At 48.5% G+C, this 19,071-nt stretch overlaps 1 protein-coding gene across 2 annotated transcripts in view; it reads left to right on the forward strand.

The window, feature by feature from the left end:
• AKAP1 (A-kinase anchoring protein 1) overlaps positions 1-19,071 on the forward strand; it is a 37,997-nt gene that overhangs the window by 15,191 nt on the left and 3,735 nt on the right. For both annotated transcript variants that reach the window (XM_077919728.1, XM_077919727.1), the window contains 6 exons: positions 7,937-9,596; positions 11,561-11,694; positions 12,633-12,759; positions 15,007-15,134; positions 16,464-16,641; positions 18,809-18,959. In XM_077919728.1, the coding sequence (XP_077775854.1) occupies positions 7,961-9,596; positions 11,561-11,694; positions 12,633-12,759; positions 15,007-15,134; positions 16,464-16,641; positions 18,809-18,959 (2,354 nt within the window). In that variant the 5' untranslated portion in view covers positions 7,937-7,960. The remainder of the gene's footprint in view (positions 1-7,936; positions 9,597-11,560; positions 11,695-12,632; positions 12,760-15,006; positions 15,135-16,463; positions 16,642-18,808; positions 18,960-19,071) is intronic.

A 19,071-nucleotide genomic window follows, 5' to 3' on the forward strand; every position in this document is an offset into this window, starting at 1 on the left:
GTGGCATGGGCGCAGTGGCAGCATCCTAATGTCCTGGGCAACAGCTGAGCCTTTCTCTCACCTGCTTCGCCCCTAATAGTGTCTCTCCCACCTGAAAACCATGTTTTTCTGCCACAATTTGTCTCTCCCCCCCCCCCCATCTACTAATATGTGCTAAGACCTATTTTATGTGAGAGGAGCTCAAAAGGTGTTATTTTGTTTTAGTTGCCATTTTGCTGAGCAGTTGTAATTCTGGATTTGAGTTCCTGTTTCGCGTGCCTCCTTGTGACAATTTTTTAATGAAAATACGTGGTTTGTAAAAATTTAAATAGAAGTAAAATCCGTGCCTCTGAACTTTTGAGGGCAAGGGCTCCATTTGTAACACAATCCCCACTTCAGTAGCGGAGCCCAACTAATTTCTCCCTGCCTCCCTTTTGCTTCTCCTCTTAATGTTGTCAAAGCGGCTGAAGTTAGCTGTGCTTCGTGCTGGTTCGATTGAATGCAGATGATACTCCAGCTGCCCAAGTAGAAACCCTAGAGAAAGACCGGTTCTGTTCTCTGACCTTGCAAGTTATTTGTAGCTACCTTGTTCCAAAATATGGATTCACCTGAGAAATAGGAAGTCCGCTTCCCCCCCAAAAACATAACAAAAGCTAGCGTACCAAGTTAGCTTTATCTCTTCTGGAATCTCCAGCTTCTGTGTGGGCTTATAAGGCAGCTCATATGCCCTTTGGCTATTTTTAGCGTGGAAAAAATTTCCCGGCCCCTGTGACTTCAGTTTTTAATGCAACCGGGTCCTATCCGGCATGCCTCTTCACCCTGGTGGCTGCATTCCCTGACACTGTGTCGCACATCCTTCTAATTCCACTGCATTACACAATTATATCGTTATGCGATTAGGGGGAGAAGGCTGTGAAATTTTAAAGGTGCTTCCTATTGAGAATCTTCTCTACGCCCACTATGTTGACCTCTTGCTTCCTTCCGGGCTTTTTCTTTTTCTTTTTTTTTTTGCTGCTCTGGCTCTCGGTTCGACCTACCATCTCATTACTGAAGACTAGAAACTTGGTGTTTTATGCAATTAAATGCAGAGTGCAAATAGCCTTAATCCAGGGAGACGAAAGAATACGAACTTGTTAATATTGCACTATTGTCTTGGCACTTTGTGGTACAAATGCAGTCCTCTGGCATCCTTCTCTCATCTCCCATTCCAAAGCCCATGAGCTATCCAGGCTCAACAAGGACTAGTTTCTTGGATATTTTCACCTCCCAGTTCCAGAAAATACGTAAGCCCCTTTCTCTCAAACTCCTGCCAAAGTTCCTTGGAAACTTAACGGTGGTGTGGATAATCATTTTTGTCTGTGGACTGTGTGAATGAGAGCCAGACAGTGTATGCAACATTCATGATATTGATCTAGTTCAGGGGTCGCCAAAGGCTCATGGACAAATTTGGGTTTTGGAGCAAGTGTTATGGGTACTTGCTCCCTCTGGTCACATCTTTCACCTTTTCCCCAGATCAGTCCTCCCCGCTGACAGAGGGAAGGATTGCACACAAACATACAAATTTTGCATTTCTGCACGTTCTGTGTGATAGAATTTCTGAGCCCTGATAAGCCTATAGAGCTGAAAGACGAGGAGGGAAAGAGCCTTGCTCTCCCAACTTCCTCCCTTTTTGTGTAATTTTTAGGGGAGAAAAAAGTAACCACCAAAGGAGCAGCGAGTTTTGAGGGGAGGCGGAGCTCAGAAGCTTTTGGAGCCCTCAAGGACACTGTTGTGGCTGCAGACGCTGGTGCCTCCTGTCTCCTAGTGTTTGGGTTTTAATTTAAAAGCACTTTGATGGGTCTGACCTGAATCCGGGGAAGGTTTCAACCCTTTCACCTCAGGAGATAATGGACCAGCAAATGGGTGTTCCATGCGTTTGTGCATTTGCCAAGTGCAGAATCCTTGAGTCTACTGACGAAAGTGGAATCCCATCCCAGGCTTGGGAACGATGCCAGCATGTGCAACACAGCAGCTTGCCATGTATGTGTGTGCTGAAGTGAACACCAGCCAACTTCTTCCCTTCTCAGATCTTAGGCAGAGCTGCTCTGTCCGCCCCTTAAAAACCCTGCGCCACTAGTTCGTTTCGGCCCTTATATGGATCCGCTTACTGCAGGATTTGTCTGTTCTGATTCTGCAGCACGTAAAGGAGGAATTGGGGGGAGAAAAAACCAACTTCCAAAGAGAGCTGGTGCTATTGTGCCCACCAAACCCTATTTAGTAGATGTGAGGAGCCAGGTGTTCAATGTCTAGCGCAGTGTTTCCCAACCGGTGTTCCGCGGCACAGGAGTGTGCCGTGAGACATCGGCGGGTGTGCCGCGAGATGCCTGGAGGGAGGCGGGCGAGTCGGCGGCGAGAGGCGGGGCGGCGGCGGCGAGGAGAGGCCGCGCCTCCTGCTGCTGCCTGGCGCTCCTCCTCGCAGCCGGCAGCGCTGCCTGGGCGCCTCCGCGCGACTCTGCCTCGCTGGGTTTGGTCTCCCAGCAGAGACGGGTCACACGCGCCCCTCCCTCCCTCCCTCAGCCTGCGCGGAGGGAGAGCCAGAGAGAGGCATCGCTCCTGCGCGCCGGGAGAGGGAGCAGCCGGAGCGATGCCCCTTGAAATCTTCGCCCTGCCTTCTTCTGGAGCGACGGAGAGCCTCTTAAAACTCGTCCGTCCGCTTCTCTCCCTGCCAAGAGGCGTCCAGCAAGCCGGCTTTGCCAGCGGAGCCAGCCTTGGAACAGACCCATCCGTCAAGCGGGGATTGTGCGTCCTCCTGGACAGAGTGTAAGCAACCGGGTTTAATTTGGGTTACGCGGAACTCCAGCGCTCAGGGCGGGAGTTTAGGAAATCCAATCGGGTGGCGCCGCTCTTCCTTGGGACCCCATGGGGAAACACTGGGGACCTACTTCTAAGCAAACGGGTCTACACGTCTCTCTGCCCCCCCCCTTTAACCTTTAGCTTCAAAGCCAGAGCAAACCGAGGCTAAATCCGTATTTACATAGGATAGCTTTCGTGCGTCCCTCCCGGCGTGACGCTGCGCGCTGACGTCACGGGGCGGGGCTTTAATGGTGGTGTGCCGCGAGATTTTTTTTCAGTAAACAGGTGTGCCGTTGCCCAAAAAAGTTTGGGAAACACTGGTCTAGCGCAGTGTTTCCCAACCTTGGGCCTCCAGCTGTTTTTGAACTACAATTCCCATCACCCCTGACCACTGGTCTTGCTAGCTAGGGATGATGGGAGTTGTAGTCCAAAAACAGCTGGAGGCCCAAGGTTGGGAAACACTGGTCTAGCGGACACATATTTTTTTCCAGGCAGAAGCTGCAAGCATCACAGGAAGGCTATATTTCTAGAAGGGTGTGTCTGAATCTGACCCAGTGTGCAATTTCAGCTCATTGCCTCAGGTGGGCATGGGGAACAAGTGGCCTTCCAGATGTTTCTGAACTACAACTTCCATCATCCCTAGCCATGCTCGCTGGTACTGATGGTTCAGCAACATCTGGAGAGCCACGAGTTCCCAACGCCAGACCTAAGGGAATTGCCTACTGGAGGAGGGAGTAGGGGACTGCCCCAAGTTCTCATTGAGGTGGTAAATCTGTATCTAGAAGAAGCATTTCCACCCTTGCTTTCTACATGCAGGGATATATATATTTGCTGCCTTAGAGAGGAATATTATATACATATATATTTGCTGCCTTAGAGAGGAGTATTTCTACACACTCCTTGACCACTGTGATTTAAACTTGGACACAGGTTTTCCTTCTCCCGGTGCTATATTTAGTTCATTCAAATGGGTATGGGGGAACCTGTTGTTGTACTTCAGCTCCCATCAGCCCCAGCCACTAAGGTCTGTGATCAGGGATGATGGGAACTGTAGTCCAACCACATCAAAGGCCCACAGGTAGAATCCTAAATTGTAGAGTTGGAAGGGATCCCAAGGGTCAGCTATTCCAACCCTCTGCAATGCAGGATGCTGTTAATGCACTCTTGAGTATCATTGCATGCCAATTATACCCGACACTTGGAATTTTAAATTCCCTTGTAAGCAAGGGTGTCTGAAAGGTAGGGAGAGAAGCAGCACAATAGGGGAAGAGCAGAGGCTGGTGCAGGGCAACACAGCTACTTCTTGGGGAATCGCAGCACCTTTTGCGTGCATATAGAATCCCACCCCACTGCCCCATGCCAAGTTTCTAGTCCTGTTGTGAGTGATTTCTAGTGAAGTTTCCAGAAAGTTGGCTGAATAGTGAACTGGGGAGGTGTCATGAGTGTCTCCATTCCTTGCTCATCTCCCTTAATTAGAAACAGAGCATATGCAGTGTAAGTTTTCGTAAGAGCAAGGTTGATGAATCTGTGGTCCTCCAGAGTTTGTTGGACTCCGTCAGCCCCGGCCAGCATGGGAGTTGTAGTTCTAGCAGCATCTGGAGAGCAAGTGGTTCCCCACCCCTGTCCTAAATGTCTTGGCACTCTTTTAATGTTTTAACAGCTGCTGCCTCTTCTGTCCTCTTGCAGTCCTGATTGCAAATCTACGCTTTGCAGAATTGAATGTTATTGGTGCCGCATCTTTTATTATTAGAGATCTGCTTCATGCTGCTGGCCATCGTGATTAATGGAACCTCCATGTTCAGTGGCAGAATATCTCCGAAACTCAGAAGATGGGGGGTGGTGGACAGCAATGGGAGAGGGCTGTTGTCTATCTTCTTCGCTTGTTGTGTGCTTCCTGGAGGCATGAGATAGCTCAGTTGGTAGAGCGTGAGGCTCTCTTAATCTCAGGGTCGTGGGTTCAAGCCCCACTTAGGGCAAAACATTCCTGCATTGCAGGGGGTTGGACTAGATGACCCTCGTGGTCCCTTCCAGCTCTACAATGCTATGATTCTGTTATATCTGGCTGACCAGTGGGAGAGAACAGATGATGAACTAGAAGGACATCTGCCTGATCTTGCTGGGCTCCTTTCATGTTCATGCGCTCCCAAGCCTTCAGCTGTGATGCGCTCCCAAGCCTTCAGCTGCAGATGGTTTATAAACTTAAAGCTGCTTTAGCTCTTTTTCTTTTGGTTGCTCAGTTTTATTCCCAGCATCTCCAAAGGGGGATGGGTAAGTGGGTTGCTTTGCTCTTGAATGCTTCATCACACATAAGGGGAGAGCCTGCCTTTGGCTTCTGAGAACCTGAGTCCTGACAAAATTGCTGGAAAAAGCCCAACTTTGGTGGATAATTCACAAATGAGAGGCTCTTGTGTCTTGGGAATCACCAGTCCTTATTGGCTCAATAATAATAATAAGAATAAGAATAAAAATAATAAACTGGAATGTTACAAGCAATTTTTAATTTATTTTTTGAAGCCCAGATTGTTCCTCCAGCAGCTCAGATCAGGGCTTCGCACCTGCTTTGCCTCAATGCAGCCGCCTTCCCTCGCCCTCCTCGCATGCTTCGCATGTCTCTCACTCAGCTTACCTTCTGCTTTCTTACTTCTGGAAAGCGTCCTGGGTTCCCCTTGGAGAGCCCTCAAGATGCCATCATCATTAAATGGCAGTAGAAGAAATCCCTGCAGATTTTCCTCTGCATTTGAGAGAGAGAATCTTTTTAGAAAACGCCATAAGCACATTGTCATCATAGCCTAGTTCCCAGTGAAGTGGGGCAAACCTCTGTCTGTGCTGTACCACTCCAGACATTTGGGTTGGGGAGGGCTCTTCCATAGAGCAACAAAGACCTCGTCCTCTGCATGCAGAAGAAGAGCGGGTCAGGCTCTTTCCCCACATGCAGGCTTTTTGCATGCAGGGCGTGTATTTAGTTTGTATGGAAGATCGTTCTGACACGTAAGCCTCCCCGCTCCAAGTCTGAGGGGTGCAGCCGGGTCACAGGCTTGCCCCACTTCTCTGAGAACTAGACCTTGGAGCTGATATTCCTGGTTATACACTTCCAACCTTGGGTGCCCTTGGAGACACCCAAACTCTGCTGGCTGCCAATGTAAACTGTGAGAGTGTTCTGCAGCAAGCAGCTCTCTGAATGGGCAGCTGTTTACCCCTGACGTTCCAGCCACAAGCCCCGCAGATGCTCCTCTGTTAAGGAAAGGAATGCCAGCCTTGTCTTTTTATAACTCTTGCTCAAGTAACAGGTTGGGCAGAATACAATGCGAACCTCAATTTTTGTCACTTATCATGACTGTGGAATATTCCTGTTAGGGGTAGATCCACGGAAATTAATGGGCATGAGTAAATTGGGTCCATTAATTCCATTGAGTCTCCTCTGAGTAGGACTTAGCCCTGATTCTCATGAAGGCAGGGATTTCCAAATTTATTTTAGATGGCAGCTGATGCACAACATGTCCCCTGTTGTTCAGCCTTCCTTGTGCCATACAGTTTGTTGTACAACATTCAGTGCAACAAAAAGCTCTCTCTGTGTGTGTTGTTCTGTTCTGTTGTGGATCTATGACGAACATCTCTGATGCATGTTGCTGTATTTGAGATCCTTATCTGCAACTATAAACATTTTTGCTCCTGTAAACCAAAAGAGAATAATCATCATGTGATCTTTATGGTCTTGAGGTAAAAATGAAGATCAGGGGCTACTGGGCAGAGCATGGGGGGGGGGTGCACTTGAGAAGGAAGATTGTGGAAAGGTGACCAGCACGGTATATCAAACCAGGTGTTTGCAGCACAGATTTTCTTCCGGTGGGTGATTTCCTCTGCTTGCATATGTTGATGGTGCATATTTCATGGTTAAAGGTGGGGATGCATGTTGTCTGTGATTCGAAAGAAGTAGTCCAAGCATTCAGCAGGGCTCAGTTATGCGGGGAGGCAGAGGGTTCCTTAATACAGTGGTGCCCTCCAGAAGCTGTTGGACTACAACTCCCAACATCTCTGGCCTTTGGCCACTCTAGCTGGGGCTGATGGGAGTTGTAGTCCATTCACCTTCACGGTTGGAGGCAGTATTCTTCTGGATAATACTGGTTGCTGGGAATCGCAGGTGGGGAGAGGGCTCTTGCACTTGGGTTTCTGCTTATGGGCTCCCCCTTGGGGCATCTGGTTGGCCACTGTGACAATAGGATGCTGGACCATTGGCCTAACCCATCAGACTCTTCCTATATTACTTAGGCCAGTATGTTGACTATTTCTGCTTTAATACCCAACATTCCCCACTTTTAGGCAAAACCATGCCTCCTAGATCTTTCAAAGCATAGCAGCTAAACCGACTGGGCCACTCTGACCCACTGCAACCCATTTTTATTTCCATTGTTATTTTATAGGCCTCTATCATGTTGCTTACTACTTGTTAGGATTTTTTTTTTTTATGTATTAATCATGTGGCTTATTTTGTATGCGAGGAGCTGCCTTTGAACTCTTTCTAGGGAAGAATCTTAAATGCTTAGAATATTCACAGCCAAGTCTTCATGGAAGGTCCTACATAGTTTTAAATCAAAACACGCTCCCTTCCCGATTCCTAAAAAACCTGCTTTTGCCCCCAGAGGTACCTCTGAAATGTTAGCAGGCATCATCCCCCCTTCCAAGAGTGTTTTCGTAGCCCCTGAGAACTAGAAACTTTATTTTTTTAAAAATCTTGAGGTATTCAAGAGGGAGAAACTAGACTTCTGAGCTTCTGCGGCTTGGATGCCTGATTGTAGGCCAGTCTTGAGTGTTTCTGAGCACCGCTGGTGTGATCCTGGCTACACAGCCTCTCATATCAGCAAGGCCACAAGGTTTTGGTGGCGTTTTGGTGAATGCTGGGCAAGCTCAGCTGCTCAGTTGTTAATGTTGCCAAAGCTAATCCTTTGCCAACTTGGCACTCCATGGATGTTGTCCTTCCCATCATCTCCAGCCAGAGTGGCCAATAGTCAGCGATGGCGGTCAAGGAATACTGGAGCATGCCAGCTGGCTTAGATGTTCTCAGAACAGTGGGAGGAAAACTGAAGCCTTTAACGTGACACTCCATGTTTTTGTTTCTTTTTGTCCCTAGGTGTAATCGCTGAGGATCTGCAAAATGGCGCTCCGCTTCCGCACCTTGCTGCCCTTTGCCATCCCTGGAGTGCTGGCGCTCATCGGGTGGTGGTGGTTTTCTTCACGCAAAAAGGAGCGTGCGAGCAATCACGACAGGCGAGACTTGGCCAACATAGAAGAACACAGGATAGGCTCCCCCAAGAAGGAGCCTTCCGCTAGAGAAGGGGTGCCGTTGAACAGCCAGCCGCCCCTGCCCCCAGAAGCCAAGCAGCCTGCTGAACCAGCCTTTACCGTCGAGTCTTCGGCAAGCCTGCAGGCCCCTTTGGAAAGCGGCGCTCGGCGCTGGGACCCCCCAAGAGACCGTCCTGTCACGGCAAAAACAACCATTGAATCCAACAGGGTTCAGGACGACAGTGAAAAACTGGAAGTGACGGGGTGCCGAGATGTACCTAGATCCCCCGCACAGGAGCCTTCCCTTCCGGGCGCTCAGATAGCTGACGATACCTGTGCTGGTGAAGCTTCTATCGAGAGGTCACTGGCAGCCACTCGAGTGGCAGACCGGGTGCCATCGCCAGTCTCGACGGCAGCAGCTCTGCTAGAGAAGTCTTCTAGTTTGGAGAAGTCTGGGGATAGCGGTTTGGAGGATGTGGTCCAGGATGATGCACCAGAGAAGCCTTTGAAAGAAGGCCTCTGTTCTGTAGCAGCCACCTCCTCAGATGCGGGTTCTTTGGCCGCCCCATGCTCCCAAGTGGCAGGTGATGCGGTTTCTCAACCTTCTGTGGATGCCACTGGAAAGGAAGAGATTGGTGGCGGCTGCGCCGGTGTGGCGGCCACAGAGATGGAAGCGGAGGCTAAATGCGTCAAACCTGCTAGCGCAGAATTGGCCCAGAAAGAAGAGACGTCCAGTTCGAACGCTGGTAGTACGTTGAAGCGCCATGGATTTGGAGATGTTGGCTGTAAGGTGAGTTTGGAGAAAGCGAGGGTGGGAGGCATCAGCTTAGACAAAGAAGAAGTTGAGAAGATTGAGCAGGTTGCCATCCATATAATTTCCAACGTCATCCAGGCAGCCACCGAGGAAGTGCTTTCTGGGTCGGTCAGCGACATGTCAGATAGGATCTCTCAGATGGCCAGCCGGGTTGAGAAGATCTCCGTGGCAGCTGCCGGCCAGGCAGAGTGCAGCAAGGGCCACGGCTGTGTCGCTGAGAAAGCCGTAGAAGTGACTCCCTTGCTGGAAGAGAACGTAAACCGCCACGCCATGTACTCAAGCCACTTGACGCACGGCCTCTTGGGAAACCCAAGCCACGGCCTCCCCAGGGACTCCAGAAGCGCTGAGCAGCCTGCCGGCGACCCAGCCGCAAACCACGAGGATGAGTTGGAAGACGCTCAGACGATGACGGAAGATTCCGGCTGCAGCGCCTGCACTTCGGAAGACGGGGCGAGTGCGGAGGACCTCTTGAAAAGCACCTCCTCTCCCGCTTTGGGGCAGCGCCTGGATTTGCTGAACATGCCCGCGCTCAAAGACTCGGAACACAAGCTGGCGTCCAGCAAAAAGCCTCCCTCCTCCTCTACGCTAGCAGAGAACAAAGTGCCGTACAGCAACGGAGTGCTGAAGGAAGACTGCCCCCATCGGAGGCACGACCAGCCGTGGTTGGCGGAAGCAGATGCAGACAACTCAGGGGGTAAGGATTCCCGTGTTCCCGTTTTCTTGCATGTGTCCTGTTTCTTGTCGTCCCCCCCCCCCCCAAATTTATTTGCAGTATTAACTGCCCATCATCAAAAGATTCCAGGGTTGTGTAAATAAAACTGCTTCTTTGGAGAGCTATGAGCCTCTTACACTGGGCTGCTCTGGGTGTAAAAGTAAGGGTGTGCTCTCTCTCAAAATATATAAACGCTAGAATTTTGGGGTCACTAGAAATGTATTGGCAGCAGATTCGGGGCACACCCGAAAGTCCTGCTTTTCTCAGCTTGTCATGAATGTGTCAGGTTTGCTAGTGTGAGATGTGGAGGCAGCTTAAATAGCTTTAAAATGGAGTTTGGCTCTTTCAGTTGTTATTGTTAGGCCCGATAACTAAGTGGAACCACTGTTGCCGGAGGAGCTGTCATGGTGCTTTCCTGATGTATGTATGTTGACTCTATATCCCTTGTGAAGGAGCCCAGGACGGCAGACATGTCCACAATTTAAAAACAGAATGAAAGCATTCTAAAACTGTTAAAACACTCTTAAGCTTCTCTGGGGAGGGCACTTCACAACCAGGATGCTACCACCAAAAAGGCCCACTCCTCATTAGTCGCCTACATGTCTCAGGTTGGTATGGGTATCTGGAGAAAAGCCTCTGGGCAGGTCTATCTGGAGGGATATGATCCTTCAAGTAACCTGGCCCTGAGCTGTTCAGGGCTTTGAAACGTTAATACCAGCACTTTGAATTGGACCTGGAAATGGGCAGAAAGCCAGCACAGATGGTGTAGCCATGCATGTTTTGATCATTATTATTTTCAGTAGCATATTTTAATGACATGGGTTTATTTTTTAATTTTCTGTGTGATTGGTTTTGTACTTGTAAACTTGTAAACTGCATAGAAGCTCCATTTGTCTTTTAAGCGGTACGTAAATTAATTTTATTATTGTTGTTGATGAGGATGATAACGTATTGTTAGGTGTTCCAGCTCCCTCACCTGCAAGATCTTTCATAGAGGTCTGGGCCCTGATCTATTCTTAAAAGCTCTCCTTTTGCTGAATGGTGTTTATTTATATTTATAGATAGAACTGGCAGCTCAGGAGGCCCCACAGAACTTGTTCACTCTGCTGTAAAGTATGTGTAAACTCAAGATGACTTTAGAGGAGTCTTTTTGTGAACCAACGCAAACCTCTCACAATATTGCCTTTCTCTTAGACACAAGGAGCAGCTAGTCTTCAAGCATCAGGAAGGCATCTAAATGTGCATAGAACTTCAGCCTTGGTTTCTAGTGTTTAATTCTGTATTTATGGCTGTGTTCATTGAAGGCAATGAACACCCTGGCTCAGGCTGTTTTGGGATGGGGGTCTTCCCCTCCATTACTCTATGCCAAATCATTCCTCACCTGAGTTTCTTTCAATAGCAAAGTGGAAAATTTGTAAGGGCCCTATGGGTTCTTGAACTTTCACTTTCGGAAGCATGCATGTGGGAAGACACAAGCTGTACTTAAGCTATACATTTAAAGCACTTTCCACCCCCTGCAAAGAATCCTGGGAGCTGTAGCTTACCTCTCGCAGAGGGTTGTATCCAATGCTAGTCCCACTCAAGAGTAGACCCATTGAAATTAATGGACATGGCTAACCTAGGCCCATAAATTTCATTGGGTCTATTCTGAGTTGGCCTTGTCTGCATACAACACAAGGAGACAATTCCCAGAATTGTGTGTGTGTGTGTGTGTGTTCGTGTGTTCTAGAGGGGAGGGGAGCTTTAAATGTATGGTGTGCCACGAATGGAAAGACCCCCTTTCCCTCACCCTGCTTTGTAGAATAAGGAGGATCCTGTTTCAGAACTCCTGCTAGGTGTGTAGTTTCGCCCCGGCTCTGAATACTTCCTCATATTTCAAACTTATTTATTTATGTATAAGATTCTGTAACATGCCTCAGAGCTGCGGAACTTATCTCTCTTTGTAGGTTCGGATGTAAATAGCATGGATTCAGTGGACATTGGCTGTGCGCTCAGAAATAAGGACAGCTGCCAGAATTCGAAGACTGGAGCAGATTCTAATAAGACAGAGCTTGTTATCTGGGAGATAGAGGTACCAAAGGTAATGCCCCACATTTCTGGTGGAATCTGGCCTAACCAAAGTTTTGCTTCACACCTGAAAGCGTGTTGACTATATTTACACATGGCTGTATCAATGCAGAATTGTTCGGACGTAACGGAAACATATAAGACATGCCAAGCAGGAATTGTTGAATACATCTCCATATTAATCCTCTCTCCCTGAGGACTTGTGGATGAGCATGTGTGTTTAGACATGGAGGTGTTTGTACAAGCAACTGGGATTTGGGGGAAGCTTTCAGGGCCCATAAGAGAGCAGGTTGGAGGAGAATTCCTGGAGACAGTTTTGCTCAAGGCGTTTAAAAAGACAGAGAAGTAGATGGGTGGTGGTGAGGGGCTCCTTTGGGTGTCTCACTGCAGCCTGAAGAAGCTCATCCCGGAGGAGAGTGGCCTGGCTAGTGTAGAAGCTTGGAAGACTTGTTGTAAGAAGATGGCGCATGCAGCTAAGCATAAAGAGCATATGAAAAAGTGAGCCTCCCTTGGCACAGAGCCTCCCAGCTAGTCATTTCTCCTGACTTCAGAACTCAGAAGGGATCTGATCTGATCTAGCTCAGTGTTGTTGACACGTGCTTGGCAGCAGCTCTCCCAAGCTTCATGAAGGGAGTCTCTCCCAGCCCTCCCTGGAGATGCTGGAGAATGGACCTGGGACCTGAAAAGCTGGTGCTCTGTCAGCTGAGCTATGACTCTTCCTCAAACCCATTCCTTGATGCAGCAAACTCTTTTGAGATAGAGCTTCAGCCTGACAGGTGGTGCTCCAACCTCTGCTTGGAGACCTCCAGTGAGGGAGACCCTAAACATGGCCCACACCGTCAGCTGCTATTCACTTCAAGAAGGTTTTCATAATGTTCAGCCAAGGACCCACCGACTTCAGCTGGATTCTGTGTGCAGAACGTTCCTTCATGCTGTTTTTGTTCCCTGCAGCATTTAGTCGGACGGCTGATTGGGAAGCAGGGGAGGTACGTGAGCTTCTTGAAACAAACGTCCGGTGCCAAAATCTACATTTCCACACTACCTTACACCCAGGACTTCCAGATCTGCCATATAGAAGGTGAGTGGGTGGGATGGCAGATGGCTGAGTGAGTGGTTTGGCTGGGTCTCTAGCGGGGTGTCTTGCCAAGAGGTTGTGTCTAGGGAGCTGCCTTTCCATGGGTCCCCTGTTGGAGGCAGTATGCCTCTGCACACCAGTTGTGGAGGGAATCCCAGGTGCGGAGAGGGCTGCTGCGCTCAGGTTCTGCTTGTGGGGCTTCCCTTGAGGACAGCTAGGAACATAGAAAGCTGCTTTGTGGATCATTGGTCCACCTAGCTCAGCATTGTCTACACCAGGCACCCCCAAACTCTGCCCTCCAGCTGTTTTGGGACTACAACTCCCATCATCCCTGACCACTGGTCCTGTTAGCTAGGGATGATGGGAGTTGTAGTCCCAAAACAGCTGGAGGGCCGAGTTTGGGGGTGCCTGGTCTACACTGACTAGCAATTGCTCTTTAGGATTTCAGACAAGGATTTCCTCCCAGGTGTCATGGCCTGGTTGGATGCAGAGGAATGGTGGGAGGAACCAGCTGGGGAACTCCCAAGGGAAGAAGGTTCAGGACTCAGGCAGTGGTGGTGGGACAACGATGAGTGGTCAGAGGGAGAAGATTGCCAAACCCAATTCCGAAACAGTGCCAAAAAAAGAGGGGGTGGGGAAGGAATAAGGTAGGGAATGGGAGAGGAAAGATTAGTCAAGAAGACAGCCAAGAACTCTCCTAGTAGCTTTCGATCCACTGCGCAAACCCTCTTTCCACCAAGGTTCGGTTTATAGACACCAACTGGAAAAGGAGAAAATGAAAGGTGTTAGAAGTTCTGCTGTCCTGTGCTAAGGCAGAGATAAGCAGCCTGCCAGGCCTTGCTGGACTCCAACTCCCATCAGCCCCAGCCCTGCATGGCCAGTGGTCAGGGACGGTGGGAGTTGAGTCCAGCAACATCTGGAGGGACCTACAGTTTCATTCCCCCCCCCCAGCCCCACAAGTTAACAAAGAAACTGAAAAACATAGGGTTGTAGCCAACTCAGAGTAGACCCAGTGAAATTTAACAACTCAAAGTTAATCCTCTCCATTAACATCAATGGGCCTATTCCATGGCATGGTTAGCGCTGGCCTGCTACCCATAGCATTCTGAATTCAAGGCGTGTTCACATGCAGATTTACTGAAATATCCATCCTTTATTCTGATCCCCTAGCCCAGGCAGCCCCAAACTTGGTCCTCCAGATGTTTTTGGCCTACAACTCCCATCATCCCTGACCACTGGTCCTGTTAGCTAGGGATGATGGGAGTTGTAGTCCCAAAACAGCTGGAGGGCCGAGTTTGGGGGTGCCTGGTCTACACTGACTAGCAATTGCTCTTTAGGATTTCAGACAAGGATTTCCTCCCAGGTGTCATGGCCTGGTTGGATGCAGAGGAATGGTGGGAGGAACCAGCTGGGGAACTCCCAGGGGAAGAAGGTTCAGGACTCAGGCAGTGGTGGTGGGACAACGATGAGTGGTCAGAGGGAGAAGACTGGGAGGAGGAGGTGTCGGAAGCTAAAGAGGTACCAGGGCTCAGTGAGCGAGGAGAGTTGGTGACAGAGAGAAGTCAAGAGGCTGAAGCTGAAGCTGGTGAGTGGGATGAGGAGGCCAAGAGGCAGAGATGAGTCAGGCTGCTGAAGAGTCACGGGTGTCTCCCCGTCCTGCTGCTACGAGCTTCCTTCCCACCTGGTCTCCCAGAACCAGAAGAGGGATGAAACGGGAGGAGGAAAGACAAGCATGCAGGTGCAGTCTTGGGTCGTTGGAAAAAACCCTGGAGAGGAGGAGACATAGACAGCTGTGGGGAGGCAGGGACCTTTAGTCTCGTTGACTGGTCCAGGGGGGTAAGACCTACCAGGGATGAGTTCCGGTGTTCATTAGGCCTGACACTCCACCAGGTCTGTGCAGACCCTTTTCTTGCTAATAAGCAGTTAACTCCAGTGTGCATGGAGCTCTACCACTGACCTATGGCCCTTCCCCACCTGGTGGACAATTGTGAGAACAGAGTGCTGAGCTAGGTGGGCCTTTGGCCCAATGCATCAGGACTCCTCTTACACCCTTACATGTCACCTAGCCTGGCAGAAGCTGTTCTCCTGTTATCTGTGCAGCCTTGAACAAGTCACTCTTGTTGTGGCGAGCACAGTTAACCACCCTGCCTCACAGAGATGCAGACAAGTTTGATCTCCTGCTTTGTCTCTGGAAACCTCCTAAGCATCTGCCTCTTTTTCTCTCCTTCACCCCCACCCACCCCCAAAAAGGCTCTCAGCAAAACGTCGACAAAGCCCTGAGCCTGATTGGCAAGAAGTTCAAGGACCTGAGCCTCACCAATATCTATGCGCCACCACCTCCCCCACTGCCAGTGCATTCTCTCCCCATGACCTCCTGGGTAAGCGCGGGGTCTGTGGGATATCTTTGGGGAATAATAATAATAATAATAATAATAATAATAATAATAATAATAATAATAATTTATTTGTATCCCGCCCTCCCTGGCTGAGGCCGGGCTCAGAGCGGCTAACATCATAAAAACAACACAATATGCATAAAACCGACATCAATTAATTAAAATACATCTTAAAATTAATTCAGACAAGTTAAAATTTGGGCAGGTGGCAATTATCAGGTTGGAACAGAGAGTGGTTAATACTTGCTGGGACCAACTGTTTCCACTGATCATACAAAGACCTGTGAGCAGGTTGGGGGCCTCCTTCGGGCTTGTTTTATACAAAGGAAAGTAAGTCCTGGTGGACTTTGAGGCCTGCTCAAAGGCCTGGTGGAACAGCTCCGTCTTGCAGGCCCTGCAGAAAGATGGCAAATCCCTTAAAGAGCTGCATGAAACACCAGCTGTTGAAGGTGTCAAACTCACTGGTTGGTGGGCTGCAGCATCATGTGGGCCCCTTTTCGGCAGGTCTCTGTAGTTAAGACTCCTGGGCAGTGGCGTGCAGTGAATCTTTTTTGTAGTGGAACAATTAGGGCCAGAGGTGCCAGCTTGTGAGGCCGATGTCATGTGCGCAAGCATTGCACCTCCCTAAGCTGGGCAGAAGGTTCCCAGGCTTTGGGAAGGAGGCGCCAGACTTTTAATACTTCACTGCTCTGATTTACCAGGAACATTTACGGGACTAGCCTGGTGCCCCATGCCCACTGACCACACACCACTGCTCCTAGGTTCTCAAAATGTGTAACGTGTGCCCTGCATATATAACAGGCTTTGTGTAGGTGTGGGTAGATCTGTACAGTTGTGTGGTGTTTTTTTAAGGCACTTTTAAAATTCTGTGTTTGGTTTGCAGTTGAAGGGCAGGAATGGAAGATATTTGCCCCCTAGGGCAGGAATGGGGGACCTGTGGCCCTCTCCCTGGCCAAACACACAGAACCTCTGAAGATGGAGGGGCTATCATGAGGGCCCCCCTTTGCCGATCTCAGCACCTGAGAGGGCCTGTAGGAACGGGGGCAGTCTTTCTGATATTGGGGGCCTGAGTCATTTAGGGCTTTAAACACTAACGTGAACACATTGAATTGGGTTTGGGAATGAATGGGCAACCAGTGCCGCTGTTTTAAAATGGGGCTTTACATGAGACATAAGTGGGAAAGCCGGCCATTAACCTGGCAGCTGCATTGTGGACCAACTGGTGTCCCCTAGCCATCTTCAGGGGCAGTGCTCGTTGCAATAATCCAAGATGTTACCTGAGTGGAAAAACATGTTCTCTCTCTCTGACAGCTCATGCTTCCAGATGGGGTCACGGTGGAAGTGATCGTGGTCAACCAAATCAACGCGGGACACTTGTTTGTGCAGCAGCACACGCACCCCACTTACCACGTCCTCCGTAGTCTAGACCAACAGATGTACCTGTGCTATTCCCAGCCAGGTATTCCAACCATGCCGACACCGGTGGAGGGTGAGTGCTTCTCCTTTCCGCTTGCGTTGGATGTGGAAAGGGATCCAGCAAACACAGCTCTTCCCGTGCAGTTTCCCAGGCCTTTGATCAGCACAACATTGCTCTCTCCTGTGTCTTGCAGAATTTAAAAAAGCACCCAAGTTTGTTTTATTATTACTTATTTATATTCATTTTCCATATTACATCTATACAAATCATACCTTAGTCTTACACTTGGCGACTTACCTTCCATTTATCTTATTTCATATTCTTAATTTGCTACATCTCCTTATATTTTCTCCCCCGTTTATTGTTTTGCTTATCTTTGTCTTGTCTGCTGCTGCCCATAGGCTTATCCCACTTGCCAGTTAAGCTTAAGACCACTCTTCTTTAAATATTCTTCAAATGCTCCCACTTGCCTCTTGTTTTCTTTCCATCTTAATTCCTCATTTTGGCTGTTAAGCTTGCTAACTAAAGCAACACAAGTTTAGTTCCTCCAGGCTGCTGCCGGTGTTGCATATACCGAATGAACAATTAACAGTCCTTAGGCTGGGAAATGCCTGATATGTTCATTGCCACAGCCCAGCTTGCTAAATCTCTCTATGCTAATCTCTCTGTCCTGACTCAGTTCTATTAGCTGAGCTGCTCTGATGTCAGAGGAGCAGGATGCCAAGGGAGCAAACAGAAGTCTCTTTCTTTCTTTCTTTCTTTCTTTCTTTCTTTCTTTCTTTCGAAACTGAAATTACAGCCATAAGAAGCTGCTTTATATATTTCATTTCCTTTTCCTTTTAATTGGTGTACCACCTTTCTATATTGCTATACACAAGGAGGTTTTCACCAACAAAATATACAACACACACATAATCTGATCCAATTCAGAAAGTCATTGTATAGAATCAGACCTGTGGTCTATTTAGCTCTATGTTGATAAGCAGCAGCCCTCAGGGTTTCAGGCAGAAGTCTCTTCCAGCCCTACATGGGAGATGCCAGGGATTGACTCTGGGACGTTCTGCATGCAAAGCACATGTTCCACACCAGTGTTTCCCAAACTTGGGTCTCCAGATGTTTGGACTACAATTCCCATCATGCCTGACCATTGGTCCCACTAGCTAGGGATGATGGGAGTTGTTGTCCAAAAACAGCTTCAGGCTCAAGTCTGGGAAAACCTGCTCTACACCCTGAGCTAAGGCCCTTCCCAGAGTTCTAGAAGCCATTTCAGGTGAACTGAGCAGCATTTTGGATCACAAACAAGTCAGTCAGTTCTCTATAATATAGTCACCAGCCACTCACAGATAAACCTGCCACTTATGGCCTATGATGGAATGAAGAATTGATAGTGGTTTTATTAAAGTGCCAGTGCTGTCAGAAGTGTATTCAGCTGTCTCTTCAGGTGATGCAAACGTAGGAGAATGTCAAACCAATGGCTAAGGTGCCAAGTTAATTTCAGTCTTCACTTTAGATTCTACCTTTAGCACCGAATAGCATGACAGTCATTCTCCCAGTTTTCGGTTTGCTCCTAAAAGAGAGTAACAGCAACCTTATCTTTGAGTGCTTAAACTGTAAAGGTTCAAAGTGGGTGAGTGATTGCTGGGGAACATCATGAGGCTTTTGCACTGAACAGGAAGTTGGAAACTCTCAAAGACTTTTTGCATGAAAAAGAGAAATAATGACACTTAGATGCCATTATTGAAGATAATGCTTGTTTATAGAGAGTGGTGTTTTTGGGTGTTATATTGGAGTGGCTGAAGTGAATATTGTTTATATATAGTGGACAGGTGAAGAATTGGAAGTTCTTTAGTTTCTGAACTCTAAATTTTTCTTTCTCTCCCTTTTAATACCTTTTCTATTTCCTGTTTCATTATTTCTCTCCCCCTTTTCTCTTTCTCTGTTTTTATCTTATTTAGATTAATGTCTTAAAGTAAAGGTAAAGGGACCCCTGACCATTAGGTCCAGTCGTGGCCGACTCTGGGGTTGCGGCGCTCATCTCGCTTTATTGGCCGAGGGAGCCGGCGTACAGCTTCCGGGTCATGTCATTAATGTCTTAGTTTGGATTAAAAAAAGATATCTGATATTAAGCCTTGTAGTTCGTTTTATAAACCCTAATATAGTTTATTGTATTATAAAAAAAAGAAAAGCTGGTGTGTGATCTCACATTTGATCCCTTCTTTCCAACTCTTGTGCTTTGCAGTTGGCGTTGTCTGTGCTGCACCAGGCATGGAAGGGGCCTGGTGGCGAGCGCAAGTAATTGGCTACTTCAAAGACACCACTGAAGTGGAGATCAGATACGTGGACTATGGTGGATACGAGAGAGTCAAGATTGACACGCTCAGGCAGATCAGGTGAGTGGCCCAAAAACTGCCCTCAGAAATGGCAGATAGCGGGTGCCTGTCCCTTCCCATCATTAAGGAGAGGGAAAAGTTGTCCTGTAAAAATGGGGATGAAGGTGTGATA

The sequence above is a fragment of the Podarcis muralis genome, chromosome 15 (genome assembly GCF_964188315.1).
Source record: "Podarcis muralis chromosome 15, rPodMur119.hap1.1, whole genome shotgun sequence".
Classification (NCBI taxonomy): domain Eukaryota; kingdom Metazoa; phylum Chordata; class Lepidosauria; order Squamata; family Lacertidae; genus Podarcis; species Podarcis muralis.